The sequence below is a fragment of the Petaurus breviceps genome, unplaced genomic scaffold (genome assembly GCF_028583685.1).
Source record: "Petaurus breviceps papuanus isolate PSGF00001 unplaced genomic scaffold, PetGlider_PUasm1.0 173, whole genome shotgun sequence".
Lineage (NCBI taxonomy): Eukaryota > Metazoa > Chordata > Mammalia > Diprotodontia > Petauridae > Petaurus > Petaurus breviceps.
The window spans coordinates 17,221,786-17,234,441 of NW_027185759.1; the positions used below are offsets into that span (position 1 = coordinate 17,221,786).

General features: G+C 40.6%; 1 protein-coding gene across 1 annotated transcript in view; it reads right to left on the minus strand.

Moving 5' to 3' along the window:
• Positions 1 to 4,940: 4,940 nt before the first annotated feature.
• The window catches only part of VEPH1 (ventricular zone expressed PH domain containing 1), a 196,176-nt gene continuing 188,460 nt past the window's right edge, over positions 4,941 to 12,656 (minus strand). Inside the window, exon 13 of the mRNA XM_069083457.1 lies at positions 4,941 to 10,279. Within this exon, the coding sequence (XP_068939558.1) occupies positions 10,043 to 10,279 (237 nt within the window). The 3' untranslated portion in view covers positions 4,941 to 10,042. The remainder of the gene's footprint in view (positions 10,280 to 12,656) is intronic.

The following is a 12,656-nucleotide window of genomic DNA, read 5'->3' on the forward strand; positions in this document are numbered from 1 at the left end:
AATTTTAAACATTTGATTTTAAAACTTTGAATTCCAGATTCATTCCCTTCCTCCCTTGTCACTCACCCTTACTGGGAAGACAAGCAGTTCAGTATAGATTGTACATGTGTAGCTAATGCAAAACATTAACATAGAAGATATATTGTAAAAGACTGACTATATTTCCCTGTCTCCTATCCTACCATCCACTTGTTCTATTCTCTACTTTGATCCCGTCCCTTTTCAAAAGTGAGTGCTTCCAACTTCCCTCCCCCCCCCAGCCTGCCATCCCTTCCATCATCCCTCCTCTCATCCCCTTCCCCCCTATTCTCCTGTAGGGTGAAATACCCTATTTAGTGTGTATGTCATTCCCTCCCTGAGCCAAATTCAATGAGAATAAGGTTGACCCATTCCCTTTTGCCTTCCTGTTCTTCCCCTCCATTGTAACCATTTTCCCTTGCCTCTTCTATATGAGATAGTTTACCCCAATCTGTCTCTCTCCATCTCCTCTCATTATATTCCTCTCTCACCTCTTAATTTCACCTTTTAAGTATCATCCCTTCCTATTAACTTGGTCCTGTGCCCTCTATCTATGTATACCTGTAAACATATATACACACATTCACATATATATTCACATGCCTGTATACCTTCCAATATAGAATATATATATTTCTATTCCCTTCAACTATTTTCATACTAAGAAAAGTTTCACGAGTTACAATTATCATTTTTCCATGTAGGAATGTTAATAGTTCAACTTTGATAAGTGGCTTATTATTTCTTTTCCCTGTTTACCTTCTCATGCTTCTCTTGCTTCTTGTACCTGAATGTCAATTTTTCTATTCAACTCTGGTTTTTTCATTAAGAATGCTTGAAAGTCCTCTATTCCACTGAATTATCATATTTTCCCCTGAAACATGATACTCAGTTTTGCTGGCTAGGTGATTCTTGGTTTTAATCCCAGCTCCTCTGCCCTCTGGAATATCATATTCCAGGCCCTTCAATCCCTCAGTGTAGAAGCTGCCAGATCCTGGGTTATCCTGATTGTGTTTCCACCATATTCAAATTACTTCTTCCTGGCTGCTCGTAATATTCTCTCCTTGATCTGGGAATTCCAGGACCTGGCTATAATATTCTTAGGAGTTTTCTTTTTGGGATCTTTTCCAGCAGGTGATCGGTGGATTCTTTCAACCTCTATTTTGCCTTCTGGTTCTAAAACATCAGGGCAATTTTCCTTGAGAATTTCTTGGAGGATGATTTCTGGGTTCTTTCTTTGATCATGGCTTTCAGGTAGTCCAATAATTTTAAAATGATCTCTCCTGGATCTGTTTTCCAGGTCAGTGGTTTTTCCCACGAGATATTTCACATTGCCTTCTATTCTTTCATTTGTTTGGATCTGTTTAACATCATCTTGATTCCTCATAAAGTCACCAGCTTCCCTTTGCTGCATTCTAAATCTGAGGGAATGATTCTCCTCATTGGGCTTTTGAGCTTCTTTTTCCATCTGGCAAATTTGGATTTTTAAGGCATTCTTCTCATTGCCTTTTTGAGCCTCTTTTGCCAATTGAGTTAGTCTGTTTTTTAAGGTGTGATTTTCCTCAGTCAGTCTGTTGACTCTCATTTTGTAATTTTCTTGCATCGTTCTCATTTCTCTTTCCAATTTTTCCTCCACTTCTCTTATCTGCTTCTTAAGGTCCTCTATGACCTTTAACCAGCTCGTATTTTCCTTAGAAGCTTTTGGTGCAGGAGTTCTGACTTCACTGTCTTCCTGCTGTTCCATGCTTTGCTCCTTTTTGTCCCCCAAATAGGAGTCTAATGTTGGAATCTTCTGTCTGCTTTGTTTCCTTTGCCTGATCATGTTGCCCCTCAGTCACTTAACCCCTGGGATTTTTGCCACAGTAGGACTCTGCCACCAGACAGGGGAGCTTCCGTACCAAATACTGGGGTTTTCTCAGCTGCTGGAGGTATTAGTTGGGTGCCCTCTCTGAGGCCTCCACACACTCTGACAAGCTGGACATATGCCCTAGGACCTGCACCCTAGACCACAATCCAGATCCAAGCAGGTTAAAGCAAGAGCAATTACCCCTCAGACTTGTCACTTGGTCCCCCTACACTCTGCAGGCCAGGAGCTGAAGCTGCAACATGGTGCTGGGTGAGGTGTCTCAGCATCTTCTTGCCCTGGGGGCAAAAGCCAAAGCTCTTCCAACTACTGGTCCCAAAGTCCAGACTGCACTGACCTCTCACTTTGTCCTTCACATCTATGTGTTGATAAATCTGGAAACAGATACAGCTGCTGCTGATCTGGAATCCCTCTGGCCAGTGGCTGGTCAGGCCTGCCCTGGGGCTAAAGCCTTGTGTGGGACTGGTCTGGACTCCCAGAGCACTGCACTGGCCGATTCCTGCTGGCCTGCTGGGCTGTCCTCAGTGGGAGGTTAGCTTCTCTGTGTCATTTTGTGGGTTCTGCAGCTCCAAAGTTTGTTCAGAGTCCCCTTCTACATGGATTGGGGAAGGTGGAAGCCAGAGCTGCATGGAGGACCTGATTCTACTCTGCGATCTTTCCCAGACACTCTTAAAAAAATTAAAATTTTATTTGTAAACTTTTTTTTGGAAATAGTATTTTCTTTTTTCTAGTTACATATTAAGATAGTTTTCAACATTGATTTTTATCAGATTTTGAGTTCCAAGTTTTTCTCCCTCTCTCCCTTCCCTCCCCCCTCTCCAAGATAGCAAGCAATCTGATATAGGTTATACATGTGCAATCATGGAAGCATATTTCCACATTAGTCATGTTGTGAAAGAAGAAACAGAACAAAAAGGAAAAACAGAACAAGACAACAACAACAACAAAAAAAACTGAAGTGAAAATAATCTGCTTCAATCTGTATTCAGAATCCATAGTTTTTTCTTGGGATGTGGATAGCATTTTCTGTCATGAGTCTTTTAGAATTATCTTTGATCATGATATTGCTGAGAAGAGCTACATCTATCACAGTCAATCATTGCTGTTACTTTGTACAATGTTCTTCTGGATCTGTCCAGCCGCTGTTTAATAACCAGCTCCAAAGGTAGGTCCAGAAATATGAACTCGGGATCATAGATTTGGAGCTGGAAGAATCCTTAAAGGTCATCTACTCCAACTTCCTCATTTGACAGTGAAGAAAAGAAAAGCCAGAGAAAGAAAGAGCTTTGCCCTAGGTCAAACAGCAAGTAATAGCAAAGGGAAGATTTGAAGGTGGATTCTCAGTTCAGAACTCTTCCCACCACGCTATACTGCTTTGTCATGAGTCCAAACAACCATCCTCAATGTGGCAACCCAGGGCAAGGCAACTACCATAATGTGACCCTGAGCAGGGAGACATAATAGATGCCACAATGCAATCTTAACCAGTGAAGTCAATGAAAGCATTTACACTTTATAGATGGCAACATCCTCAGTTCTGAAACTAAGCCCTCATTGAGGGGAAAATGAAACCATTTACACCTTGAATAGGAGATTTTACCCTGGATCTAGGAAATTGCCTGGGAGTTAAGGGTAAAACCCCTTGATTTGACTAGCTAGTGATCATATAAGAACAGAATGGGGGAGGAATTAATGGTCAACAGTTTGACTGCAGAAGGTAGGGAAATCTTACTGCTACCCTAGGCTGCCCAGAGAGGAGAAGAGTATCCAGAAAAAGAGAGATAAGAGTCCAGTTTTCCTCTGTCATTATTAGACAATGTCTGGAGTATTGGGTTCAGTTCTGTGCACCATACTTTAGGAAGGACATTGATAAACTGGAGTGTCTGCAGAAAGGTGTCCAGGATGGGGTTTAACCTGGAAACCAGGGTATGCTGGACTCTTTGAAAAAGTTGGAAATGTGTAGCCTTGGGTGGGGAGGGTGGTAATAATAACTTTCTTCCAGTATTTGAAGAATTGTCTAATAGAAGAAGGATTTGATTTGTTTTAGGTAACCCCTGAGGGCAGAACCAGGAGTAGTGGGTGGTAAATAAACATAGGCTTGAAGAAAGGAAAGCCTTAATAATAATTAGAGCTATTAATAGGACAATGGGTTGGCTTTGGAGAAAGTGGATTCACTTTCCCTAGAGATGTTAAAAGAACAGCTGGATGCTGACTTATTGGACGTGTTGTAAATGGGGATTCTTCAGATGGCTTGGATTAGATGGCCTCTCAGGTCCCTTTTGATTTGGAGATTCTGTGACTCAGTGATAAGTTTTGGGTCATGTTTTCTTGAAACACTCCCCAGAAAACTTACATTTTAATGGAGGGGGGTACATAAGAGGGACCTGAAAATGGAGGGGGGAGAGCAGAATCTTTCAGGGTGAGAAGGTCAAAGTATGAAGGCACCTTATGAAATAAAAAGGCTGTTTGGAGAAGTGTATGCCATGGTCCTCTTTGAGGACAAAGGACAAATGACAGCCACTGTGAGTAGAAAAGGAGCTGCCCATTGGGGACCAAACTGGAGCTGGCCAGTTGGGCAACATGATTTCCTTCCTTCCTTCCTTCCTTCCTTCCTTCCTTCCTTCCTTCCTTCCTTCCTTCCTTCCTTCCTTCCTTCCTTCCTTCCTTCCTTCTCTCTCTCTCTCTCTCTCTCTCTCTCTCTCTCTCTCTCTCTCTCTCTCTCTCCCCTTTGTCCACATAGGACACACCCTTACCTGTAGGCGCTCTGCTCAAAGAGAATGTAAATTTTAATCTCTGAAACATTTATAAATGGTAGAACATACATGTGGGGGTACATGCAATGCACATGTGCCCCATAAACCTTGCATTCACAGTACAACAATGCATACATACACAAATGTACATGCATATACTCTTCACATCTCTGTATGTATATGCACACTTTTTGTACAGACAAGAGGCAGGTGACAAAAAAGGACAAAGTACCACAAATCCAGGGTTGTTTTGTTGGTAGTTTGTGGGCTTTAGGTGGAAGTGCCCCCTAAGACCATTTCTGGGGTTGCCTCATTTAAAAATTTATCTATATGGCCCCGTACAAACCACCCACACAGGACATTTTCCCTTTGTCCTTTGTAGTCACAACACGTGTATATGGATATGTATGTATAGATGTCTGTATTCTGATTTCATTGTCTATTTATGAATGCACGTCAAGTTTCAAAAAATATTCTTGCACAATACTTTATTTTTTCCAATGTTTTAGTAAAAATTTCCAAAGTGAACAAAAAGATATAAATGTATAATATACATCCATATATAGACTGTAAGTGCATACATCTACATTAAATATACATATAAATATTACTTTTTTATAAAGATGAAAGGAATGTTGGCTTTAAATTGGTTTTTAAAGCAAAATAAAACAATAAAAAACCCATTACGCCAACTCATCCCCAACCCCTACCGAAGCAACACGAACTAACATAACTAATCCTTTTTACTCAAGTTCTAACCCACTCCCCTCCTTCACATCACTCCTCTGGATGACCTTCCTAAAGGACTTTTTTATTTAACTTTTTTTTTATTTAAAGGAAGCTAGATGACACACGGGCAGATTGCCAGACAGTGTCAGGAAGTTAGGAGAGTTCAAATCCTGCCTCGGACACTAGCTGCGTGACCCTGAGGAAGCCAGCTGACCTCTGTTTTCCTTAATTTCTGCATCTGTACCTCTGGATTGTTGTGAGGATCAAATGAGATTATAATACATAGCTACATGTATGTATACATACATATATATATAATGTTTTACAAACTACACACATGCACACACACACACAGACTTTTTTTTCCCAAGTTGTGAATTCATTTAAACTCTTAGTTTTCCGAGGAACTCAAGTAATTTTGTGGGTTAAAAGGCAGTGAATAAAAACTTGCTTTTGTACTAAGCATTATAAGATTCAAGAGGCAGTTTCTCAACAGAAAGAAACAACATTAATTAGTACAATGTGTCCTGACTAGCATTTTATGGAAAATTTTTGTTCAAGAAAGTTGTAAAATTTCATAGAAATTGTGTTTTCCAAATTGTTTTTACTTTTGTTGATATGCTCAGTGTGTGGAAATTGGAAGCAAAATCTCATTTAGCTTAAGCCCCTGAGGAATCTATGTATGGGACAAATTCCTAGGGCTATCCACAGCGGAACTGGCCTTATGCCTAGATAGAGTAGGCAGTTGTCTATGAGGCAGAATCAGAGGGCCTCTGCTCCCCCCATATCTACTGCTATTTACCCTTCCATGGCACCAAAATTCTCAAACTATTCAATATTTGACTGAAGATATTGAAGGTGCTGTTAGAAATGCATATGCTCTAAGGAAGGGAGACACATTGAACTATTACGACCTATAGCACAGTAGAGAAAATCTGTTTGATCACTTAGGAGATCCTTGAATGAATGGGACAAAGGAAATAAGTTTTAACTGAGGGGACAGGGGGTGGAGGGTCAGGAAAAGTCTGGCCAAAAAGAAACACTCAGGTGGGATGCCAGTGTATATGTGGGGAAAGGCTGTTAGAACTAAACCCTTTGGGGCTTGGGGGTACCCAGAAGGAATAGAGGAATACGAGAAGGAAGAGGAGAATGGGGGAACACAAAATACACATTTTGTCAAGGTCCAAAGCCATTCTATAATGTGATCTACTGAGGGCAACAAAGACTTGGGTATACTTTTATTGGCATATTGTATTCCATTGGTGATGATGGATATATCATACAAAGATTTGACTTGCCTCATATCTTTTAGGAATGGCCAAATTTAGGCATTTTTATCTAGGCAGGGTCTAGCACTGGGGAAAATGTTTTGAGCAAATGGTATGATGATTTCCAGTTTGTTTGCTTTTAGCAGCATCAGGGAAAGCAGAGGAAGGAAAGGAAACAGCTATCAGAAAGGCACTCATTCTTCTCTACTAGGAAAGAGAAGCTGTGATAATCAATGGAGGGGGTTAAAATGAGAATAAGCAAAGAAATGATGGTGGTGTTTCTCAGTTTGGCCACATAATTCTTCCCATAGAAGGAATAATTTTGGAAAAGTGAGATGAGTGGAGACCTAGCCCTTCAGGAAGTACTGTGAGCCATGTGGACTGGGAAGGTCTGGAGGAGGGGCTTGACTCTCTAGTGCAGGGGTCATTACACTTCTTTTTGGCATGATGGTGAATCCTATGGACACCATCTCAAACTGTTTTACAATGCATAAAATAAAATTCATAACATTAAAAAGGAAATCAATCATATTAAAATACAGCTATTAGAATATTAAACAACCCAAAACTTAGTTCAGAAACCCTAGGTTAAGAACCTCTTCTTTAGAGACTCCAATTTTTCCCCTTGAAAAGGAATTCTCATATTTAGGGAGGTTCTATACATGTAAAACAACTGAATAGGCCTCTGGGTAAGGGGATGCTCACCAACAGAGAGTTACTTTGACTATTTACGGGTTCCAGCATTGTTCCTTTGCTTTTACTGCCAAGAACAATGAAATCTCTTCTATTGTTGATATTATGTTACCCTGCATATTTGAATAGGGAGCTAGGACTCTTTTTTTCTTTAGTGATGGCTCCAATTCTTTCATTCCTAGGGGAGAGGCAGGGAAAGGGACAGGAGTTAAAAGAATAATTTAGTGAGAGATTTCCAAGGCTGACCTTGGTCCCTGAGAGCTCAGGGCATTGGTAATGAGTTACTGGTTACATTGTGCGACCTTGTACCAGAAAATCAGCGTAATCTAGCACTCCCCACGTGTCTTTCTTTCTGTCACTATCTGTGGAACCAGCTATCATGTTCCCATCTAAGGAAAGCCTGCATTGAACATAAGTATACCCAATGATATTCTCATGGTAAGAATATTGAAGTGGGGCAATATGGATACACATAAGGAATTACAAAGTAATTTGGGGGTGCAGTGGACACCATTACCTTCAATAATTTCTATTATCAAAAATTTACATTCTATTGGGGAAAGGACACAATACATATACACAGAAAGGGGAATATAAGATAGCTTTGGGGAGCAGTAGGGAAATAATGGGGGAGGATCAGGAAGGGCTTCGTGGATCTGATGCTTGAATCTAGCTTTGAAGGGAGTGAGAGCTCAGGTCCTCACTTACATAAAGCAAGTTGCCCCAGGCTTTCTGTGAAAAAAAAAATTCAAAATGAGAATAAAAATGAGAACCACTTGAATCTCTGTTATAACTTAATTCAAACCAACATTTTGTTTTAAGGTTTAGAGATGTTTACAAAATCTGTCTCTGCCCAGCTCAGGATCAAGAATGGCAGCCTCCTCTTGGGACGGAGAGCGATCTCACGTTGAGCCTGGCCAGCCCCAGCAGCAGGAATTCCAGTAATAAATACTCCAGGGGAGCTGATTCTGTGGACATCCACAGGATAATTCTGGAGCCGGGGGAGCCAGTTGGTGCTTGGAAATATTGTCTATCAGAGTGAAACCAGAGCTCTCACTCACTTAGACTTTGCCCATGTATTCCTCACTAGATCTGGTTTAAAGGCAAGGAGATTAGTGTTGGCCCCAAACATGGAGGCTGAGAGGTAATGAAATCACAGATCCTTGGTAATAAGTCACAGAAAGAATTCTTTCTCTCTTGGTCTCAATTGGCAAGACCAATGTGTGTGTGTGTGTGTGTGTGTGTGTGTGTGTGTGAGAGAGAGAGAGAGAGAGAGAGAGAGAGAGAGAGAGAGAGAGAGAGAGAGAGAGAGAGAGAGAGAGAGAGAGTAAACTGCTAGGATTTCAGTGCTGTTTTTCTGCCTTGTGAAATTCTGGGCATTCTGTTGGCACCAGAATCATAAATTATGCCTGCAATGTCACTTAATACCTTCTTAATATTTGTTATGATTCTGGTTTTGCTAACCAGCTCTAATATCTTTAATTTCATATATTTCCAAATAAAACCGCAAAGGTCTTTGTGATTTTCAGGGAAGGATTCTTTAAAATACAGAAACTGAAAATTATCTTTAAAATGCTTGGGTATTGGCTCAGGTTTCTATAGTTTCATGGGCAAAAGAAGATGATACAAGCATTTAATTGTATAACTGTTTTAGTGTGATGGCTGTTCAATACTACATTAACCACATTGGTGTGAAGGGAGAAGGAGTATCCACAAGCTTAGAAATAACACTCTAAGTGATAGCTTTCCCTCTCATGCCCATTAATTCTGCTTCTCAAGACAATTTTCATTAGCGGTTGATAATAAGAAAGTGGCCTTCCTTAGTTCTTTCCTGTGATAGGGGAGCTATAAACCAGAGCTAATTAAATGACGTCCATCGGAAAGCATCTCTCCCTCTTTCGAATTTTCCTTGAGCAATGTGAGTGGAGCTTTCCTTTGTTCCTATCATGGTCTGCTTCATAGTCAAGCAAAAAACACTTATTAAATGCCTCCTATGTGCCTGCACTATGCTAGGCACTGTGAATACAGAGTCAAAACCCCAATAATCTCTTTCCTCAAGGAAATTACCTTCTAATGTGGGGTGGGGGCAGCCACCATATAGCCAGATAGGTAAACATAAACCATATAGACTAACAAGTAAATACAAAATAATATTTTTTTTGGGGGGGGAGAGCACACTTAACAACCTGAGAGATCAGAAAAGACCTCATAGGAGGTGGAGCTAAGTCCTAAAGGGCAGTAAGGACTGCAACTGGGTTGTACTTATATCCATGTTTATGCTGCATGCCCCACCCCCAATGCCATCCCCACCTAGATTGTAATTTTTTTTTGGCTCAAACTGAGCTGTTTTTCATTTTCATCATCCTTAGTGCATAGAACGGTCCCATGCACATTGTAGGGGCTTAATATGTGTTCGATGAATTGAATTGATGCTAATTAACTGAAGTCCATTTTAGTTGTAGTTTCTTAAGAATTCAGTATTATCCACAAGGTCCTTGGATCACTGATCATTGCCTTTTCATGTCCTTACACCAACCAAGAGTTTATTTCAAAACTCCCTTTTCCTTGTGGCCACTAAACCTCCATGGTCAGAGATTCAGGCCATCCATGTGGGGCCCTGCTTCTTACACAAAATAGCCCCTCCAGTGTTTATCAATGAGCTACAGGATGGGTGAGGCTGTTTGTCAGAAGTGATGAGCTATCCCATGCAGTGCTGGCTACAGGTAGGTGGTGGCTTCTCTGCTCTCTCTTTCTTTGGCCTGAGCCACTGCCACATTAATGCACTGAAGCCATTCTTCAGCATTCTTCTCATCTTTGGCCTTAAAGACATAGGTCTTGTTGTCGGTGAAAATCTCGAAGGCCCTGGGAAGACTCCGGTCCCTGCGTTTCTTGGCCACGATTTTGACGCTCTGGACTTTGCTCAGTTCGATGGGGCAATCATCCAAGTCGTCTTTCTGAAACAGATAGGAGAGAAAGATGGGAGGCAGTCCCCAAGGTAAACAGAGATTCCAGCATGGGGGTGATTTTTGAGAAGGGGCATGTCCCTCTTTCCCCATGGTTGTTACCATTAGGGGAAAGGTGAGATCACAGCTTTCCTGCTACAAGGACCCTTGAAGGGCATCTCGTCCAGCTTGCTCATTTTACAGAGAAGGAATCTGAGGCCCAGGGAAGTGACTTGCCCAGTGTCACACAGCTATCACTGGCAGAATCAGGATTTGAATCTAGGCTCCCTGACTCCAAATTCATATCACTTCCCTCTATACCACACTGACTTCCATCACAGTGTCCTATCAGGGAAAGGACGTCAATATGGATACAGAGATATCCATAATGGTACCTAACAGGGAACATTTCCTATCAATAAAATAAACAAATTTTTTACAATTATTTTGTGGTGCCACTGGGAGAAAAACTTTACATCAGCTCTTAGATGGTCTTAGATTTTCATAATAAGAGGGCAGGGATGGGGCAGGAGAGCATTTATAAAGCTAGTGGATTTGAGGAACAAAGGGAAGGAAAAGTCCATCTTCTGCTAACTTCTATATGACTAGTAAAGGTAAGGTCTAGACTTGTGATGTTGGCTGAGGAAATGCCCTTTATCTACGTCAACAAGACTGTTCTCTACAACCTAGTCTTAGAGAGTTATTTAGGGACACAGACATCAAGTGGTTTGTCCAAGGTCTCACAGCCACTATGGGTCAGAGGCAGGATTCAAACCCAGGTCATTCTGGCTTCAAGGCCAATTCTCTTACTACTGCACTATGCTGCCTCTAACATTTTATATCCACTCCCAAACATCATCAGTGTAACTTAGTACAATAAAATCTCATTATACCAGATTCTGTAACTTGAGGATGTATTATAAACTATATGAGGTTAGGCTGAAGTCTCCTTTTGTAAGAAAGGGATGTTACTGAAAATATTAATATAAACAGGGAGAATTCTTAAGAGGAAACTGATTTTAAGATTCAAAAGACTTTAGCACCATCTATTTCAATCCAAACAATGCATATATCAATAAGTGCATTCCTATCTATTCATTAAAGCAGTTCCTTTAAGTATGTATCTCTACTAGGCAATACATTGTTAATATACAGTCTCATTATGTACCTAAAAGTAACGAAACTGCATTTCTTTGAAAATACTCTCTGATTTTGATTTGTATTTTGCTAATACAGAGAGAAAGTTTAAGAGAAAATGAAAGAGAAAGGAGGGAAAGGGGGAAAAAGAGAGACAAAATAAAAGTCGGTCTAAATTCCTGCTTCAGTTTTAAAGAAAGGGTTAATCAGAATTGCTGAACCACATGACTGAGCAGCTATTCAGTTAGGCATTTTGGCCCCCAGTTTCATCTTTCCGTCAGACAGGAACATTCTTCCCTGTTACAGACGAGGGTCTTTTATATCGTTAATAAAACCAAGAGTGGGTTTGCTGATTGTTGGTAGATTAGCGGGCCACTTGAGAGAAGAAGTATTTTGCTGGGGTCCTTATGTAACCCAATATCATTTTCTAAAGTATCAGCCATATGTTTTATTAGATTATTGCAATGCCAAACCATTATTTTATAAGGTTTAATGTTAATTAGTCAATTATCAAATACCATCCATAAAATAGCAATTGAAGATTTTTTTTAAAAAGGATTTTTCTAGACTTTGTTAGAGATTAGAAAGATTACTTTTATGAATTGAATTTATTTTTCCTTAAGGGCTATAAAGAATCACAAACTCATGAGTGATTCCTTCAACGAAACAAAGATTTCAGACAGCCTTTTTATTTTTTAAAAACAAAATTTTACCAATTCCTTTTGCCTTTATATCACAGCCGTTTCTGAGCATGCTGAAGCTCTGTTCCCTCCCTCACTGCCCCCCCTCCCCCAAGTTTGGGTTCCTGGCAACGAAAGAGAAAGAAAGCCACAATGAAGCAAAACCTGTCTGATAACGTGTACAACATTCAGCACCTAGAGTTCTACTGCTTCAAGGAAACGAGGGAGGTGAATTTCCCTGTCTCTTTTCCAAAGCAAAGGTTGGTCTTGGTAGATGCATAGCATTTGACTTAGTTTTAATGCTCAGATGTCCATTTTATTAAGAAAAAAAACTTTTTTGCTAATGCCTTTTGTTTGTATATTTCCTCAACGAGGTCTGTAGTGCCCCCTTCCCTTTCCCTGTTCCAAGACATCCTATTTCTCAAAGAATCCAAAAGAAAGAGAAAACAAGCGTTTCAGTAAAACTGCCCAGTGCAGTGCAGTGGAGCCTGACAGCAGAAAGAATGCTGCCCGCCTTGGCAAAGAAGGGAGGAAGGTGTGTTTGCTCCCAGGCTTTCTGGGGCCAAGTTTGG